This window comes from Phyllopteryx taeniolatus, chromosome 6 (genome assembly GCF_024500385.1).
Source record: "Phyllopteryx taeniolatus isolate TA_2022b chromosome 6, UOR_Ptae_1.2, whole genome shotgun sequence".
In the NCBI taxonomy this organism is placed as follows: Eukaryota; Metazoa; Chordata; class Actinopteri; order Syngnathiformes; family Syngnathidae; genus Phyllopteryx; species Phyllopteryx taeniolatus.
The window spans coordinates 3,316,922-3,333,069 of record NC_084507.1 but is presented as its reverse complement, the minus strand read 5'-3'; the positions used below and the strand labels follow the sequence as shown (position 1 = coordinate 3,333,069).

The window sequence follows — 16,148 nt, the reverse complement described above, 5'->3', positions numbered from 1 at the left end:
TCAAAAGGTCCCCTCACATACCCCTAAAATAATACAGTTGGTGGACCATCTTTGTTTGTTCGGGCTACAGTCTACAAATAGTGACCAATCAAGCAAAACAAATAATTGGGGAACGAGGCGTAACGTAATTTAAAAAAAACGACTCTTTTTCCAAATTCATTTTTCAGCTGATTTAAAATGTGAAAAACTCCAATATTCACAACGTCAAGGCGTAAAGTTCCTCAGTACATTAGATTCGGGAAAATTATGATGGCAAGAATAGTTTAAAATTGTTTCTTCCGTTAGATTACGTAGCTATTTTATATATATATATATATATATATATATATATATATATACACGCATGTTAATTTGCATAACTAAAACGGGAATCTATGCACCGACAGAAACTGTCTAATGCTGATTTATACACACAAAGAAAGTACACATCAATTTCGCATCAAAACTCCATACGCGGCGTTTTAAGTTTACGTTGCCCGACTGAACGCAACAACTGCTCCATCTAAAATAATATTGAGTCAAGAAAAATACCTGCAGACTGCAGAGAGATGCGCATATTCTGTGCGTGACGTCCTTACTCCGCACCGTGGGTAGCTGTATATTCTTCTAATATTGCCAGATTTTAAAATACCGATCTGAATGTATTAGGTAAAATTACGCCTCCGTTCTCGAATATTGAATTATTAGTTACAAATACACTTAACCGGTTGCTGACCTGTTGCTGAGACAATGTATAGTTTAGGCTAAATGACGCCTAGTTCCCCAATTATTTGCGTAGTAGATGAGACGCCATTCGGTTCTAAATGGCAACTCACTATTAAGCATACAACACAGTAAAATACGTATTATGACAAATCATTCCAATGTAGCACCTGCCGTGAACAAAGTAGTCGAATTTCACATTTACCAGCGGACTTAAAGGCAACACCAGACATGCGGAAGTCGTAATCGTGTTTACTGATGACGTTGCCTCTGGAGCGGTGGAGAACTGGGGCTAGGCGTTTGATAATGCAATGAAATCGTCACTTTAAATGCAAACTAAACCACCAGATAATCCAAGATAGTGTCGCGTGAGAGCATGTTTTTTGTTGTAACGCGTGTCTACCCGTTTGGCTTCGAGAAAACCAAGTTAGGAGGACTTCTTTCAAGGAGTTAGCTTAGCTACTCTGCCTCGCAGCTGCGGCGCTGGTTGCTTTAAATGATGACAGCTCGTAGCTAGACTAAATACAGCGAAGTAAGTTTTCTCTACTCTACGGTACCATTTTAAAACAAAATGCCGTGTTACACGGGTGTGCACGAGTCAAGCACTGGCAAATATTGTGTAGCTCATTCACTACAGACGTATGTACAAAATGAAGGTGGGTCAGAAAGCATTAGGAAACAGGCTAACTGATCATTCAGTTATTTAAAAAAAAAAAAAAAAAAAAAAAGATAAAAATATGTAGGGACTCCATCATACGCAAACTACACCTCCCGCCTCTGTTTTGTCTAAATATCCTTGCTTCCATACATGGAGCCGTAGCCACTGGACTAATGTGTCAAAATGGATGAAGTTTTAATTCATTTTGTGAATGTCCTGTACTTTATTTGTTCGTAGATGTTCCTTACCGAATACACGCTACAAGGCCTTCAGAAGACAGGACAGAGTCCCTTGATAGAGCAGAGTGACACTGAGCTAAATTTTGTAAGGTTTCAGTTGATTTTAATCTTGCATATGCACTTCTTTTCAGTCACCAGTACTGACGATAATAATAATAATAGTTACATGATAACTAAGCTGTTAAATGCACAACTCTGCCCTTGGGATTAATCTGTGAATAATTAGTATCTGGCCAGACAAGATTTAGAGAGAGAAAAAAAAAGTGGCATTAAATAAGAGTGCATTGCTTTTTATTTTTATTTATTTTTTATTTTTTTGTCCAAACAGCTGGTTTACAGAAGAGGGACACGATGTTGGAGTCCTATGTCACGCCGCTCCTGATGAGCTATGTGAACAAGTACATCAAGAATCTGAAGCCATCTGACTTGCAGCTGTCTCTCTGGGGAGGAGATGTAGTACTCAGCAAGTTGGACCTGAAGCTGGATGTGCTAGAACAGGTACTTTCTGCAGTATGTAACCTCAACTGTCTTGAGCCTTTGGCAATTTAAAGGCTAGATTTATTGGCATGGTAGGTATTTCATTCGAGTCCCTGTAAAGTGAAAATACGTCTTCTAAATTTGACACACCACTCAGAAGAGTGTTGTTAACAACCGTGTCAAATTTGAATGATTAAAAAAAAAATGCCAAGAATATAAAATGAGACTTCAAAATCATGACAAACCAAGCTTGTCTCTGCTCTCAGATGCTGTAGGTGTGGCTGCTGAATGCACTCAAATCATGACCCACTCAACTGTCAATCAAATACCTATGTCAAACAAATACCTCTACTATGACCTTAAAAATGTCTAGCATCTTTCTTATGCTGACACATAACTACATGTTTGAGCTGGGAAACTAGATCCGCCTAAAGCCTCTGTTGGCTGGAATATATCCGTCGCCAGGCTTTTCCGTGCTGCTGCAATGAGGCACTCTGAAGCTGCCACTCCACCCCGAAGCCCCGGTCCACAGGCTGACTGTCAAGTTGGACTTTTAAAAATTTTTTTTTACCCCCTCCTGGCCCTTCCACCTTTCTCACCGTGACATGGGCGTGCTCACAGCTGACGACGAGGCACTCTCAAGCAGCCACACTATTGCCAAGCCCTGGTCCACCCTCTGGCTTTCAAGTCAGATTTCTTTTTTTTTCTTCTCCTGGCGATTCCGCCTTTTTCTGGGTGATATGCGCGCACTCACTGCCAACAACGAGGCGCAATAAAGCAGCCACGCTAGTGGACAATCCGAAAGCAAGATGCATTTTTGTGTTGTAGGCATAGCTAGCAAATAGGGGTGTAACGATTCATTTTGGCAGCGATCTGATTCATGTCACGATTCGTGGTTGCCGATTCAATTCTAGGACAAGATTGGTGCATCTAAAGTGATCTGATCTGAAACGATTCACTGTTTGGAAATCGAGTCAGTATTTTTTAAGACAAAATTTCAACGATTATGACTGTGAAATAAATACCTGGGTAGTGGACAGTGCAGGTGAAAATTTGGAAATTCCTTTTGTTCCTTGTAAACGTATCAGGTAAACAAACCATAACCAACACTTTACAGCCGTGGTTCTCAAAGTGTGGTACATGTACCACTCGTGGTACGTGGGCTCACTCTACTGGCATGCAAGAATCACTGAATTAAAGGTTTAAACTGTGCGTCATGTTACAGTGTCTTAAACTTTTTAAGAAAATTTTTAAAGTACAGTTGTATTTAAAGTTTAAGCACAATACACTTGCATTTGATTGTTTATAACTGTTGTAAAGAAATTTCTTTCAGTACAATTTTGATTGAACTTTTATGTGCAATACATTTTAATTAAATCATTTAAGTATTTTTTAATTTTCCTATATTTAAGTGCAGTGTTAACGTTCAAACTGTGTATAATGTTACAGTGGCTTAGGTTTTATTGCTAAAAAGTATTGATATCTAAAGGTCATCATTTATTATTGTAAGCCGTTTTTGATGAACTCTTTTGCCTACTACGCTACAGAATTTTAATGTTGGTCATGATGATGGTGGTACTTGGAGTCCTAAGTATTTTTGAGGTGGTACTCGGTGTAAAAGGTTTGAGAGCCACTGCTCAACAGTATGCCTGCTCAATGCTCTCTTTCACTACTTTGGGCTTTGTCTCTTAGTGAAGTGTTGGTGTTTGTATTTCGTGATGAAATATTGTACCGTGGCACATTAAGCGTGTTCACGAACCCTTTAGCTCTCGATCATCCTATCATGAAACCTGCTTGAAATGTCTCACGAATTGGTGTTGGGCCTCACTTGCTTGTTGGTTCCAGGTGATTGCGGCTTTTCATATTACTTGTATTCCACGACTTGTCGATGGCGGCAGTCAGCAGTTATTGCATGCCTGTCATGGTTTCTCTGCAATTGTTTTTTATTACTGCAAAACAGAAATGCGTCCATATTTCTGATTTAAGCTTTCCAGGACGTTCCCCCAATGTCTTCAACAAACAACAACAGTCCAGTTGCCCTGATTCATCCATCCATCCATCCATCCATCCATTTTCTTCCACTTATCAGAGGTCGGGTTGCGGGGGCAGTAGGTTTAGCAGGGACGCCCAGACTTCCCTCTTCACAGCTACTTCATCCAGCTCTTCCGGGGGGATCCCGAGGCGTTACCAGGCCTGCCCGGAGACGTAGTCTTTCTCGTGTGTCCTGGGTCATCCCGGGGTCTCCTCCTGATGGGACCTGCCTGGAACACCTCACCAGGGAGGCGTCCAGGAGGCATCCGAATCAGATGCCCCAGCCACCTCATCTGGCTCCTGTCAGTGTGGAGGAGCAGCGGCTCTACTCTGAGCCCCTCTCGGATGACCGAGCTTCTCACCCTATCTCTAAGGGAGAGCCTGGACACCCTGCGGAGTAAACTAATTTCAGCTGCTTGTATCCAGGATCTTGTTATTTCGGTCACGACCCACAGCTCGTGACCATAGGTGAGGGTAGGAACATAGATCGACTGGTAAATTGAGAGCTTTCAGCTTAGCTTCTTCTTCACCACAACGGACCGATACAAAGTCTGCATCACTGCAGATGCTGAACCGATCCGCCTGTCGATCTCCCGTTCCATTCTTCCCTCAATCGTGAACAAGATCCCAAGATACTTGAACTCCTCCACTTGGGGCAGGATCTCATCTCCGACCTGGAGAGGGAACTCCACCATTTTCCGATTGAGGACCATGGTCTCAGATTTGAAGGTGCTGATTTTCATCCCAGTCGCTTCACACTCTGCCGCAAACCGCTTCAGTGAGAGTTTGAGATCATGGCTTGATGAAGCCAACAGAACCACGTCATCTGCAAAAAGCAGTGATGCAATACTGACGCCACCAAACCGGATCCCCTTTACGCCTCAGCTGCGCCTAGAAATTCGATCCATAAAAGTTATGAACAGAATCGGTGAGAAAGGGCAGCCTTGGCGGAGTCCAACCCTCACCGGAAACGAGTCTGACTTACTGCCAGCAATGCGGACCAAACTCTGACACTGGTCGTACAGGGTATCCCATACTCCCGAAGCACCCCCCACAGGACTCCCCGAGGGACACGGCCTTCTCCAAGTCCACAAAACACATGTAGACTTGTTGGGCGAACGCCCATGCACCCTCCAGAACCCTGTCGAGGGTGTAGTACTGGTCCACCGTTCCGCAGCCAGGACGAAAACCACAATGCTCCTCCTGAATCTGAGATTTGACTTCTTCTTTGGACCCTGATCCCCCTGTAGTTGGAACACACCCTCCGGTCCCCCTTCTTAAACAGGTGGGGGGATGGGTCCTGACATAAAAAGGGGGACCACCACCCCAGTCTGCCACTCCAGAGGTACTGTCCCCGATGTCCACGCGATGTTGAAGAAGCGTGTCAATCAGGACAGCCTCACAACATCCAGAGCCTTTAGGAACTCTGGGCGAATCTCATCCACCCCTGGGGCCTTGCCACCGAGCAGCTTTTTAACCACCTCGGTGACCTCAACTCTAGAGATAGGAAAGCCCAGACTCTGCTTCCTCATGGGAAGGCGTGTCGTTGGAATTGAGGAGGTCTTTGAAGTATTCTTCCCACCGACTCGCAATGTCCCCACTATACACAGTGTTGATGGTGCACTACTTCCGCCTCCTGAGACGCCGGATGGTCGACCAGAATTTCCTCGAAGCCGTCCGGAAGTCGTTTTCCATGGCCTCACCAAACTCCTTGCATGCTCGAGTTTTTGGCTCAGTGTCCACCAAAGCTGCGTTCCGTTTGGCCAGCCGCTGCCGCTTTACGGCATCCCTCCACCTGAAGGCGGAGGGAGGCTACCTTCTCGTCCACCTGGGTGGACCCCAATGTACAGGAGCCGAGCCGGGAGGCAATAAGTATACTCACACCTGCTTGGTGCCTCTCACCATGGGCAACTCTAGAGTGGAAGAGAGTCCATACCCTCTCAAGAGGACTGGTACCAGAGCCCAAGCCGTGTGTGGAGGCGAGCCAGACTATATCTCGTCCGAACTTCGCGACCTCACACACCAGCTCAAGCTCCTTCCCTGTGAGCGAGGTGACATTCCACATCCCTAGAACCAGCTTCTATAGCTGGGGATTGTTTTGCCAAGGTCCCCGCCTTCGGCCCCCGCTCAGCTCACATTGCACCCGACCCCTTTGGCCCCTCCCACAGGTGGGGAGCCCATGGGAGGGGGACCCACGTTACCCTTTCAGGCTATGCCCGGCCGGGCCCCATGTGTGGAGGCCTGGCTCCAGAGGGGGGCGCCGGTGACCCACGTCTGGGCGAGGGAAATCGAGGTCCAATATTTGTACTCATCATAAGGGGTCTTTGAGTGTGCTTTGTCTGGTCTCTCACCAAGGACCTGTTTGTCATGGGTGACCCTACCAGGGGCGTGAAGCCCCAGACAACTTAGCTCCTAGGATCATTGGGACGGCTCTAGGATGGGCCTTGATTCAACCTTTGCGGATTCCACACATTAAGTTTTGTGTGCTGCTCAATGGAACACTGCTCCATCATATTTCCTGCACTGCGCATGCTCATTCTTAGTACACTCCGCCCACTCAATAGCGCCAGAAAAATACTACTGTTTGATGCTCCCATGATCACTTGCGACCTCACGGACATCAAATCTTAATCAAGTAACGCTTTATGGCTATCATTAGAAATTCTAAAATACACACACATACGCATCCATATAAAGTGTGCCATGCCTAAATCCAATGTGTTATTTCGTATTAACAATAGAAACGATTGATTACCTTTTTAAAACGATTTAAATCGATATATTTTTGTCCGGAAGAGGAACACGGCAAATGACTGATCGATCCAATTGAAACGCAGGAATATAAATCGATACATTGATATCATGAATGAATCGTTACACTCATACTAGCTAGTTAACTGCACTTCGTAATTGCGCTGTATAACTACTGATGCGACAAAGGCTTTCAAGTTCTTATAGTAGGAGAAGCGACTTATGCCGAGGCCCAAGTGCATCAATGGTTTTAGCCACGTCCCAAAAAAACTTAACATTTGTCGTAAAGCCCTCTTCATAATACAGTAATCCCCGCTATCTGCTTTTCGCGGTGGATAGGGGCCAAGCTTAGGTGGGTTTTTCAGCAAATAGGAGGGGATAGGTTCCACAGAAAAGAAAATGTAAATAGGTGAGTTTTTCAAGCAAATAATGGAGGGTAGATTAAAAAAAGAATAAGTAGCGAACCATGAATATGTGGTCGATTACGGTACATCTCTTTATTATAATGTAATGTCACTTTCAAATCAGATTCAATATTGATAATGTATGACTTGACTATTAGTGTTTCTATTATTTACCCTTTATAAAAAGGTCTTCAAGGTAGATGTGGGTTTTTTGTTTTTGTTTTTCAAACCATTGTTTCTGTTGTGTTTTTTATTTGTCATTTGTAGGAATTGAAGCTTCCTTTTACATTCATGAGTGGTCATATACATGAGCTGCGTATTCATGTACCCTGGACCAAGCTGGGTTCCGAGCCTGTCGTCATCACCATCAACACCATGGAGTGCATCCTAAAGTTGAGGGATGGAGACCAGGTTTGTTCACAATTTGAACACATTCCAAAAACATCCATGTTAAGTTGATTGAAGCCTTGTCTAAATGTGTGAATATGAGTGAATTGTTGTCTGTGTGTGCTATATGTGCTCTGCGATTGGCTGATGACCAGTACAGGGTGTACCTCACCGGTCCCATAAAGTCAGGTCGGATAAGCTCTTGCTTATTCGCGACCCTAATTTGGACACGTGTTTTCCCCTTATGCCAAAATTAAGATGTTGTATTCCATTTTCTGCCAGTGTTACAGGTTCTTTATTCGAATGGATCCCATATCACCCACTCCAATTGGTAATATTTACAAAATCAAAAATGGTCTTAGGAAGTGCGAAATATGGCTTCCTTAAACTTGTAGATATCTATATTACAGTAATCAAATCCGAAGTGACAAAAGACTAATTTATGTTGGCAGAAATTATGTACTTTTGAGTCAGAAGAGAAACATTTAATTTTATTAAGTTTTAACAATGTTGACTTTTCATATTTTTTATTATTTTTGCTGCAATGCCTAGTCATCCTTTTGCCATTCAAGCAAGTTAGAAAGATGCTATTGGAGGCCAGGCACGTCTTTTTGGGAAGTTGCAGTTTTAAGACCAGATGTCCCAGAAGAAACACATTTCTCGGGAAGTCAATTACAGGTAATTATATAGGCTGTGGCAAAAAGATTTGTAACACATGAGTTTTAGCTGCTCAGAATTAAGGGTAAATATCATACAGTGCCGGTGGCTACTGCTTGTTGAATCAGGTTTCAAGAAAGAAGCAAATTGAAACTTGGATTTTGTGCCCATACAGAGTTGACCAGCACTGGTAAAATGCAATGTCTCAAAATTATTTATATATATATATATATATATATATATATATATATATTTTACTGTTCCATAGAGCCAATATTACATCCCAAATACTGTAAAAAAGCTGGTTTGGGAAAATATGGCAACTTTAATGACACCTAGTCTATGTAATCCACTTTAAAAGATGGAAATGCAGCAAAAAGATAAGCTAAGAATAAGATAAGAAGTGGATATGTATGTTTTTGGACTAGCCAAGTTAATTTCGAGACTTAAACCAAATATAGCACATATTTTATAACATGCTGCCTGTAAAAGTTGTGCCAGTGAACGTCTGCCAAGCAGGCCTTAGGAGATGTCTTGTTCTTTTTCAGGCTACTAACTAGTTAAGATTGGATCAACGACACTGTTGTAGTAGTGCACACTATTTTGCCTCAATTCCTTCAATTTCTTTTGCCCTGTCTAGTACTCCCCCGCCTATTCATGTACAACCCCAATTCCAATGAAGTTGGGACGTTGCGTTAAACATAAATAAAAACAGAATACAATGATTTGCAAATCATGTTCAACTTATATTTAATTGAATACAGTACAAAGACAAGATATTTAATGTTCAAACTGATAAACTTTTCAGTTTTTAGCAAATAATTATTAACTTAGAATTTTATGGCTGCAACACGTTCCAAAAAAGCTGGGACAGTTGGCAAAAAAGACTTGAGAAAGTTGAGGAATGCTCATCAAACACTTGTTTGGAACATCCCACAGGTGAACAGGCTAATTGGGAACAGGTGGGTGCCATGATTGAGTATAAAAGGAGCTTCCCTGAATTGCTCAGTCATTCACAAGAAAAGATGGGGCGAGGTTCACCTCTTTGTGAACAAGTGAGTGAGAAAATAGTCGACAGTTTAAGGACAATGTTCCTCAACGTACAATTGCAAGGAATTTAGGGATTTCATCATCTACGGTCCATAATATCATCAAAAGGTTCAGAGAATATGGAGAAATCACTCCATGTAAGCGGCAAGGCCAAAAACCAACATTGAATGCCCGTGACGTTCGATCCCTCAGGCGGCATTGCCTCAAAAACCGACATCAATGAGTGAAAGATATCACCACTTGGGCTCAGGAACACTTCAGAAAGCCAATGTCAGTAAATACAGTTCGGCGCTACATCCGTAAGTGCAACTTGAAACTCTACTATGCAATGCAAAAGCCATTTATCAACAACACCCAGAAATGCCGCCGACTTCTCTGGGCCCGAGCTCATCTAAGATGGACTGATGGAAAGTGTAAAAGTGTTCTGTGGTCCGACAAGTCCATATATCAAACTGTTTTTGGGAAATTGTGGACGTCGTTTCCTCCGGGCCAAAGAGGAAAAGAACCATCCGGACTGTTATGGACGCAAAGTTCAAAAGCCAGCATCTGTGATTGTATGGGGCTGTGTTAGTGCCAATGGCATGGGTAACTTACACATCTGTGAAGGCACCATTAATGCTGAGAGGTACATACAGGTTTTGGAGAAGCATATGCTGCCATCCAAGCAATGTCTTTTTCATGGACGCCCCTGCTTATTTCAGCAAAACAATGCCAAACCACATTCTGCACGTGTTACAACAGCGTAGCTTCGTAGTAAAAGAGTGCGGGTACTAGACTGGCCTCCCTGCAGTCCAGACCTGTCTCCCATTGAAAATGTGTGGCTCATTATGAAGCGTAAAATACGACAACGGAGACCCCGGACTGTTGAGCAGCTGAAGCTGTACATCAAGCAAAAATGGGAAAGAATTCCACCGACAAAGCTTCAAAAATTAGTGTCCTCAATTCCCAAACGTTTATTGAATGTTGTTGAAAGAAAAGGTAATGTAACACAGTGGTAAACATCACCCTATCCCAGCTTTTTTGGAACGTGTTGCAGCCATAAAATTCTAAGTTAATGATTATTTGCTAACAATAAAGTTTATCAGTTTGAACATTAAATATCTTGGTTTTGTAGTGTATTCAAATAAATATAGGTTGAACATGATTTGCAAATCATTGTATTCTGTTTTTATTTATGTTTAACGCAACGTCCCAACTTCATTGGAATTGGGGTTGTACATGAATAGGCGGGGGAGTACTAGACAGGGCAAAAGAAATTGAAGGAATTGAGGCAAAATAGTGTGCACTACTACAACAGTGTCGTTGATCCAATCTTAACTAGTTAGTAGCCTGAAAAAGAACAAGACATCTCCTAAGGCCTGCTTGGCAGACGTTCACTGGCACAACTTTTACAGGCAGCATGTTATAAAATATGTGCAAACATGATTTGCAAATCACTGTATTATGTTTTTATTTGTGTTTAACACAACGTCCCAACTTCATTGGAATTGGAGTTGTATATTTTTAGGGCGGTACCTATCCTCTGTTATTCGCTGAGAAGTTCGCCTATTTGCCGTTTGTGTGCTCTTTCTGAAACATAGTCCTATTTTTTTTTATTAGACTAGGCTTTGGTGCCATCTTGTGCCATGCTGGTGCCTCGGAACTAAGTTGGAGTGTCACATCTTGACTGAGAGAGAAGCTTTGTATGTCATTAAGGAGCTAAGTTTAGACAAGGAGGCGGAAGAAATCAAGAGAGTTGTCACACTAGGGCTTTTCAAAATCAAATAATCTGTAAGCCATTTATTTTTAATTGTAATGTTACAAGCTGAATTTGATTTATATTAAACTGTCTGGGGATCATAGTTTAGGTGTATATGTTCTGTTTGAACTATTAGTATAGGTAAATTATAAACCCTCTTGTGGGGAGGGTCAATTAAAGTGGACCCCCATACTATGGTTCGGCGCCTGCGGATTCACCTATTCGTGGATTCCTTTCACCCAATTTGTTTTCATTGTTTTTTTCAATTTTCTTTTTTTCTTTCTTTTTTTGGGTGGGGGAGGGGGGAACCAACCCTGAAAAGGTTCATTGGCAGTACATCCCTGCTTATTCAAGAGTTTTTTGGGTTTACAAAAAAAAAAATTATAATTTTTTTTTTTTTTTTACCCCTCTCCAGTGCAAATGTAATGGACGTCAATTATTCACAGATTTTTGCGATTTGTGGTTGGCCCTGTCTCTATACTGTATTTAAATTTTAGGTCTTCAGATCAGGTTGTGTATAGCTTTTGGATATTTATTTTTGGGTGTTTTTGTTGTTTGATTTTGTAATATATAATAAAAAATTGGCCACACTGACAGGAGGCACAGCAATTTTACTAGCACATTTTTCTTCCTCTATAGTTATTCTTGACATCTTGGGAAACTTCTCCAGATGTTGGAAGATGAGGTGTTATCAGCAGAGATAGTGGCGTGACAGCAGCTACAGTGGATGATAACACTCCCAAGCAATTTATATTTCTTTACAAGACAAAGATAAGGTTTTGCTGAGTAACGTTTTTCCTGATTTTTGGTTCTGTGTTTGCCTCATGTGGGAGTTTTAGCCCTGCTGAGTGCATTTGCCACTGCTGTGGAGCCTCTGATTGATGTATTGCTTCAAGACAATTTGTGGAGGTGCCTCTAAACATGCTCTTGGTGTTATGGAGCCTTTTCTTCGGTTGAATTCCTTCCAAAGTGTTTTAAGCTCTATTAACACTCGATAGTATCCATCTAATGTATTTGCTAATAATGTGATTCTGGGATCCACCTCCTTAAATTCCATCAAATCAAAATAGAGCAAAATAAAATAGGAGATGCTGCAGACCTAAAATATAAAGATTAAATGTGACTTTTGGAGAGACGCTGCTCTGCTTCCTGAGCACTGTCGAGGTGCCCTTAAGCTCAGGCACTGAACCAAAGAACTGCTCCGTGGTGTTTGAGTGATTTATTATTCTTTTAATTTAAATTTGTTCTTCCAAGGCCCTCTTTCATTACGTAAATGTTTTCTCTTTTTGTCCCTTTTTCATATTTCATCTTTTGTTTTTGGAAGGGCCATCTCAAAAATGCCAATGGGAGAACAGCATATTAAGATCTTTCCTGTCAGCCACTATAGTCCTAGTCTCCCTAGACAGAACAAGACCAAGTCTATTTGTGCTTGTAAATCTCCACTTACAAGGGGCATAAAAGACAAAGGACAAATGAAAAAAGTAGAAGAAAACAGCCTGTGGGAGTTTGCAATCAGAGAGCAAAAACTGGTTAATCTCTGTCCTGTTACCATCCGGAAATCTAGTCTTTGATTCTCCTGCTTTCAGGCAACAAATGGCTCACAGAGATTGCACTATAAATCCATCTGACCATCAGTTAAACTCGGCTTTGTCTTCAGGGAAGAGGAGTCAGAAGCTGAGAACATGGAGCTTTGAAGCTTTCCTATTCCTATAGTTCAACCTTTTGTGATTAAATAGACGTATAGATAGACAAACAGACAGACATTTCTTGTAGTTTATTTTTGGGATGTATCAATTGAATAAAAAAAAAAGTGGAGTTTTCAAAAGACTGCCTTTGAGAATAATATTAACAATATATAACCTTGGATTTAATGTAAAATAAATTACTATTTTACTTGGAAAGTGAATAAGTCAAACAAATGTTTTCTGGCATGAATGTAACAGCTTAAAAAACATAATAATTTGTGCTTTATCAGTTTCTCCCTGATTTAAGTTGTAACAATTCCAGAATGATCCATTGCTCTGAGCATGTTGGCATTCCAGACTGATTTAAAGCATATGCAGACGTGAATGCAAAGCAGCATGTCATTCTACCAGAAAACAGTGTGCTTAGCTGCCCTTGCATTTGAGTCAGGTGATTCTGGTGTAACACTGCTTTGTCTTTGAAGTTTAATGAAGTTTTGGGTTCCTGGTAGGATGATGTTACTGTTGCTCCTCAGACACAGGAAAGCAGCCAGGGAAAGAAATTAAGCCCAGCGGCTTCCTCTATCCATTGAGTCAAGTGGTGATCAATACACTCTGGACAGGATGCTGCCACTGCTCAGCTTAATCCTTGCTTTCAGCCCTTCCGGACTGTCGCAATTCCTCTTTGGAGTCTATTACTTGCTTTCCAGGCCTTGTTGGTGATACTGCAGTCTTGAGGTCATAATTTATTTTTGCTGTATTAATACTTTGCTGAGGACAAACTGACTGGTTATTGTGGTGTATATACACATAATTGTCCCAAATAAAAATTGGGAAATGTTTCCATGAAAGGTTTGCCACTGCTGTTTACAGATATGAATGCAGCCATAAGCTTAAGGAAGTGGAGGCCAATGACAAAGCACTCACAAGCAATGGATTTTATGGAGATATTTTCTGTTCGACAAGAAACCTAGGGAGTTTGTTGCACTCGATACAACAGATTTGGACTGCCTTGCCAAGGATGGCAGTCAGCGCTAAATGCCTATTATTTGAGTATAAAGCGTTTTGGGCAAAGAGTGCACTGGAAATGTGATTTGACTTTGTTGCCTTTTCTGGATTCATAACATGTTTTGTCAAATATGCTGAAATGCTTATAATGCCCTGTAAAAGGTTTTGTGTGTAGTTGGTATGAAGACACCCTGGAAATAGATTGGTTTACAGGTCCAAGATGTTTCAAGGACACAATTGAAATGTTTTGTTTACCAAGTATGACAGTTTTCCATTATTAAAGTGAGTTTGATACTACCGTTATATTATCAGTACTTCAGTTGTATTAGAACCTGGCGGTTGAAAGTGCGGGAAACATGAAGTTTCATCCATCTCACTTGCTTGCTAAATCCTCCAGCAATTTGGCATTGATATTTATCATAGATGAAAAGTCTTCTCCCATTTCTTTCTGTTTGATTTGCTGGTTTTAGAACATTAATACTTTCCAAGAACACACATGACTTTGCCGTGCCCGCCTTCCAGCTGTACCTCACATGTGCAATTAAGTTGTCAAAGTAGCCTCGGCCACTGCTTGTATTGTTCTTGGTGGTCGATATGTTGTACAAGGGATGCTTATAGCTTTTATTATGTGCCCAAAACAGTGTATACAATAATGACTGAATGTAAGAAAGTGCGACCATCACTGTTGTGTGTGTATATATATATATATATATATATATATATATATAGTGTATTATATCATTATTAGATATAATAATAATAAATCATTTTGAATTTCCTTTGATTGATTAGAGTATGTATTTCATTTACACGTGGTAAGGAACTTTGTTGTTATTTGGATTAGAAATCAAGTTGCCCTACATGTTGGAATTTCCCATTGCGGATTGTGGTTGATTTGACAAAGATGTATGTGTTTGTGTATATATCAAGGGTATGTATTGACTGTTATACTACTGTATATAACACATTGCAATAATCAGCATGAGGGGATAGCAATGCCTGCACAAGCAGCATGCTTGTGGTTAGTTGATGGAGACATCTGACGGACCAGAGCCTCTTAGATCTAAATTTGGAAAAAATTCTCCTGTTTTCTCTTTCTATCTGTGAGTCTCCTTCACTTTCTCCCCTTCACTTTCCTTTACTTGTTGCCATGTTGGCCTCTTCACAATAATTTCTTTTGTCTGTTCATGGTGCAGCCAGTTGTGTGAGGTTAAGAAAGAAACATGACTAACATCAAGAGGTCGCAGAAACATCATGACAACTTGTTGCCTATCCCTTCTGGTATGAGGGAAATCATGTTTGAATTTGAGATACTATGATTTTAAATGGGACATATGATGAAAAAATTGCTTTTTAATTAGCAACAATATAATAGTTCCCCAAAATGGTCTGTCAAAATGCTTAGTCTGGTTGGAATGGCCACTTCAACCTGAGAAAAACACATCAAGAATTTTGAAACTCGGATGATGGTAGAAATTGAGTTTTTGTGTTGGAAAAAAAAAAAGCCTTTTTGGGGAACGTTTTTGTGCGATGTCGACGATTGAAAATCTGGTTAAGAAAACGCTTTGAATTAGAGTAAAACAGTGTTATTTCATTATATTTCTCCACGGGATCCCCTCGGAAGAGCTGGAGGAAGTGGCTGGGGAGAGGGAAGTCTGGGCATCCCTGCTAAAGCTACTGCCCCAGCGACCCTACCTCTGCTAAGTGGTAGAAAATGGATGGATGGAACATATCCCCTTGACCCTTTCGTTTCGTCCGCTACTTGGAAAACCCCTTTTGTGATTGACTGACAAGTTTCAGTCAGTTAAAAATATCAACCAATAAACTTGTATGGGCCGAAATTCCAAGGGGTTCTCCAAGTTGACGTGCCAAAATTACCATGACGTTTCAGACGGCCTCACTTGCACTAAAAACTCGACCTAAATAGCGCAAATGGAGCATTATTCGTGAGAAGAGCAGTGTGGGGACTAGAATAGGTCATGTACTTTAGTAAGACCGCCCCACGAATGTATTTCTTATGGAGGATTTTAGCAGCGTTTGAAGTTCTCATTCCATGATTTTAAGAAAATTTTACAAGGCTGGCAAGCACTTGTCGCGTTGCGATTTTAATTGCTTGTATATGAATAGTCTCTGGAGTGCCTGTTTCACCCATCCAGTGCCAAATTAAACCAACCAACCAACCGAATAAATCTTGTTTGCTGTGTATTTCTGAAAATGCGTCTGTGAGCGAGCCATTTGGAATTTACCCTACTGTGATGTAACAGAGGTGTTACACCAAATGTGTCCACCCACGATTTGGCAGCTATGCTTGGCGAAGATCTGCCACTTTTACGCCACAACCAGACTACATAGTCGGAAACACTA

The 16,148-nt window shown here is 41.3% G+C and overlaps 1 protein-coding gene across 8 annotated transcripts in view; it reads left to right on the top strand.

The window, feature by feature from the left end:
- Nucleotides 1-958: 958 nt before the first annotated feature.
- LOC133479384 (intermembrane lipid transfer protein VPS13B-like) overlaps nucleotides 959-16,148 on the top strand; it is a 489,205-nt gene continuing 474,015 nt past the window's right edge. For 7 of the 8 annotated variants that reach the window (XR_009788936.1, XM_061776308.1, XM_061776310.1 and 4 more), the window contains exons 1-3: nucleotides 959-1,234; nucleotides 1,928-2,097; nucleotides 7,530-7,673. Coding sequence is in view for 7 of the 8 variants with exons in the window: in XM_061776308.1 (XP_061632292.1) it covers nucleotides 1,951-2,097; nucleotides 7,530-7,673 (291 nt within the window). In the remaining variant the exon portion in view is untranslated. Of the gene's footprint in view, nucleotides 1,235-1,597; nucleotides 1,685-1,927; nucleotides 2,098-7,529; nucleotides 7,674-16,148 lie in introns of all 8 variants that reach the window. The other variant, XM_061776309.1, reaches the window with a different exon arrangement.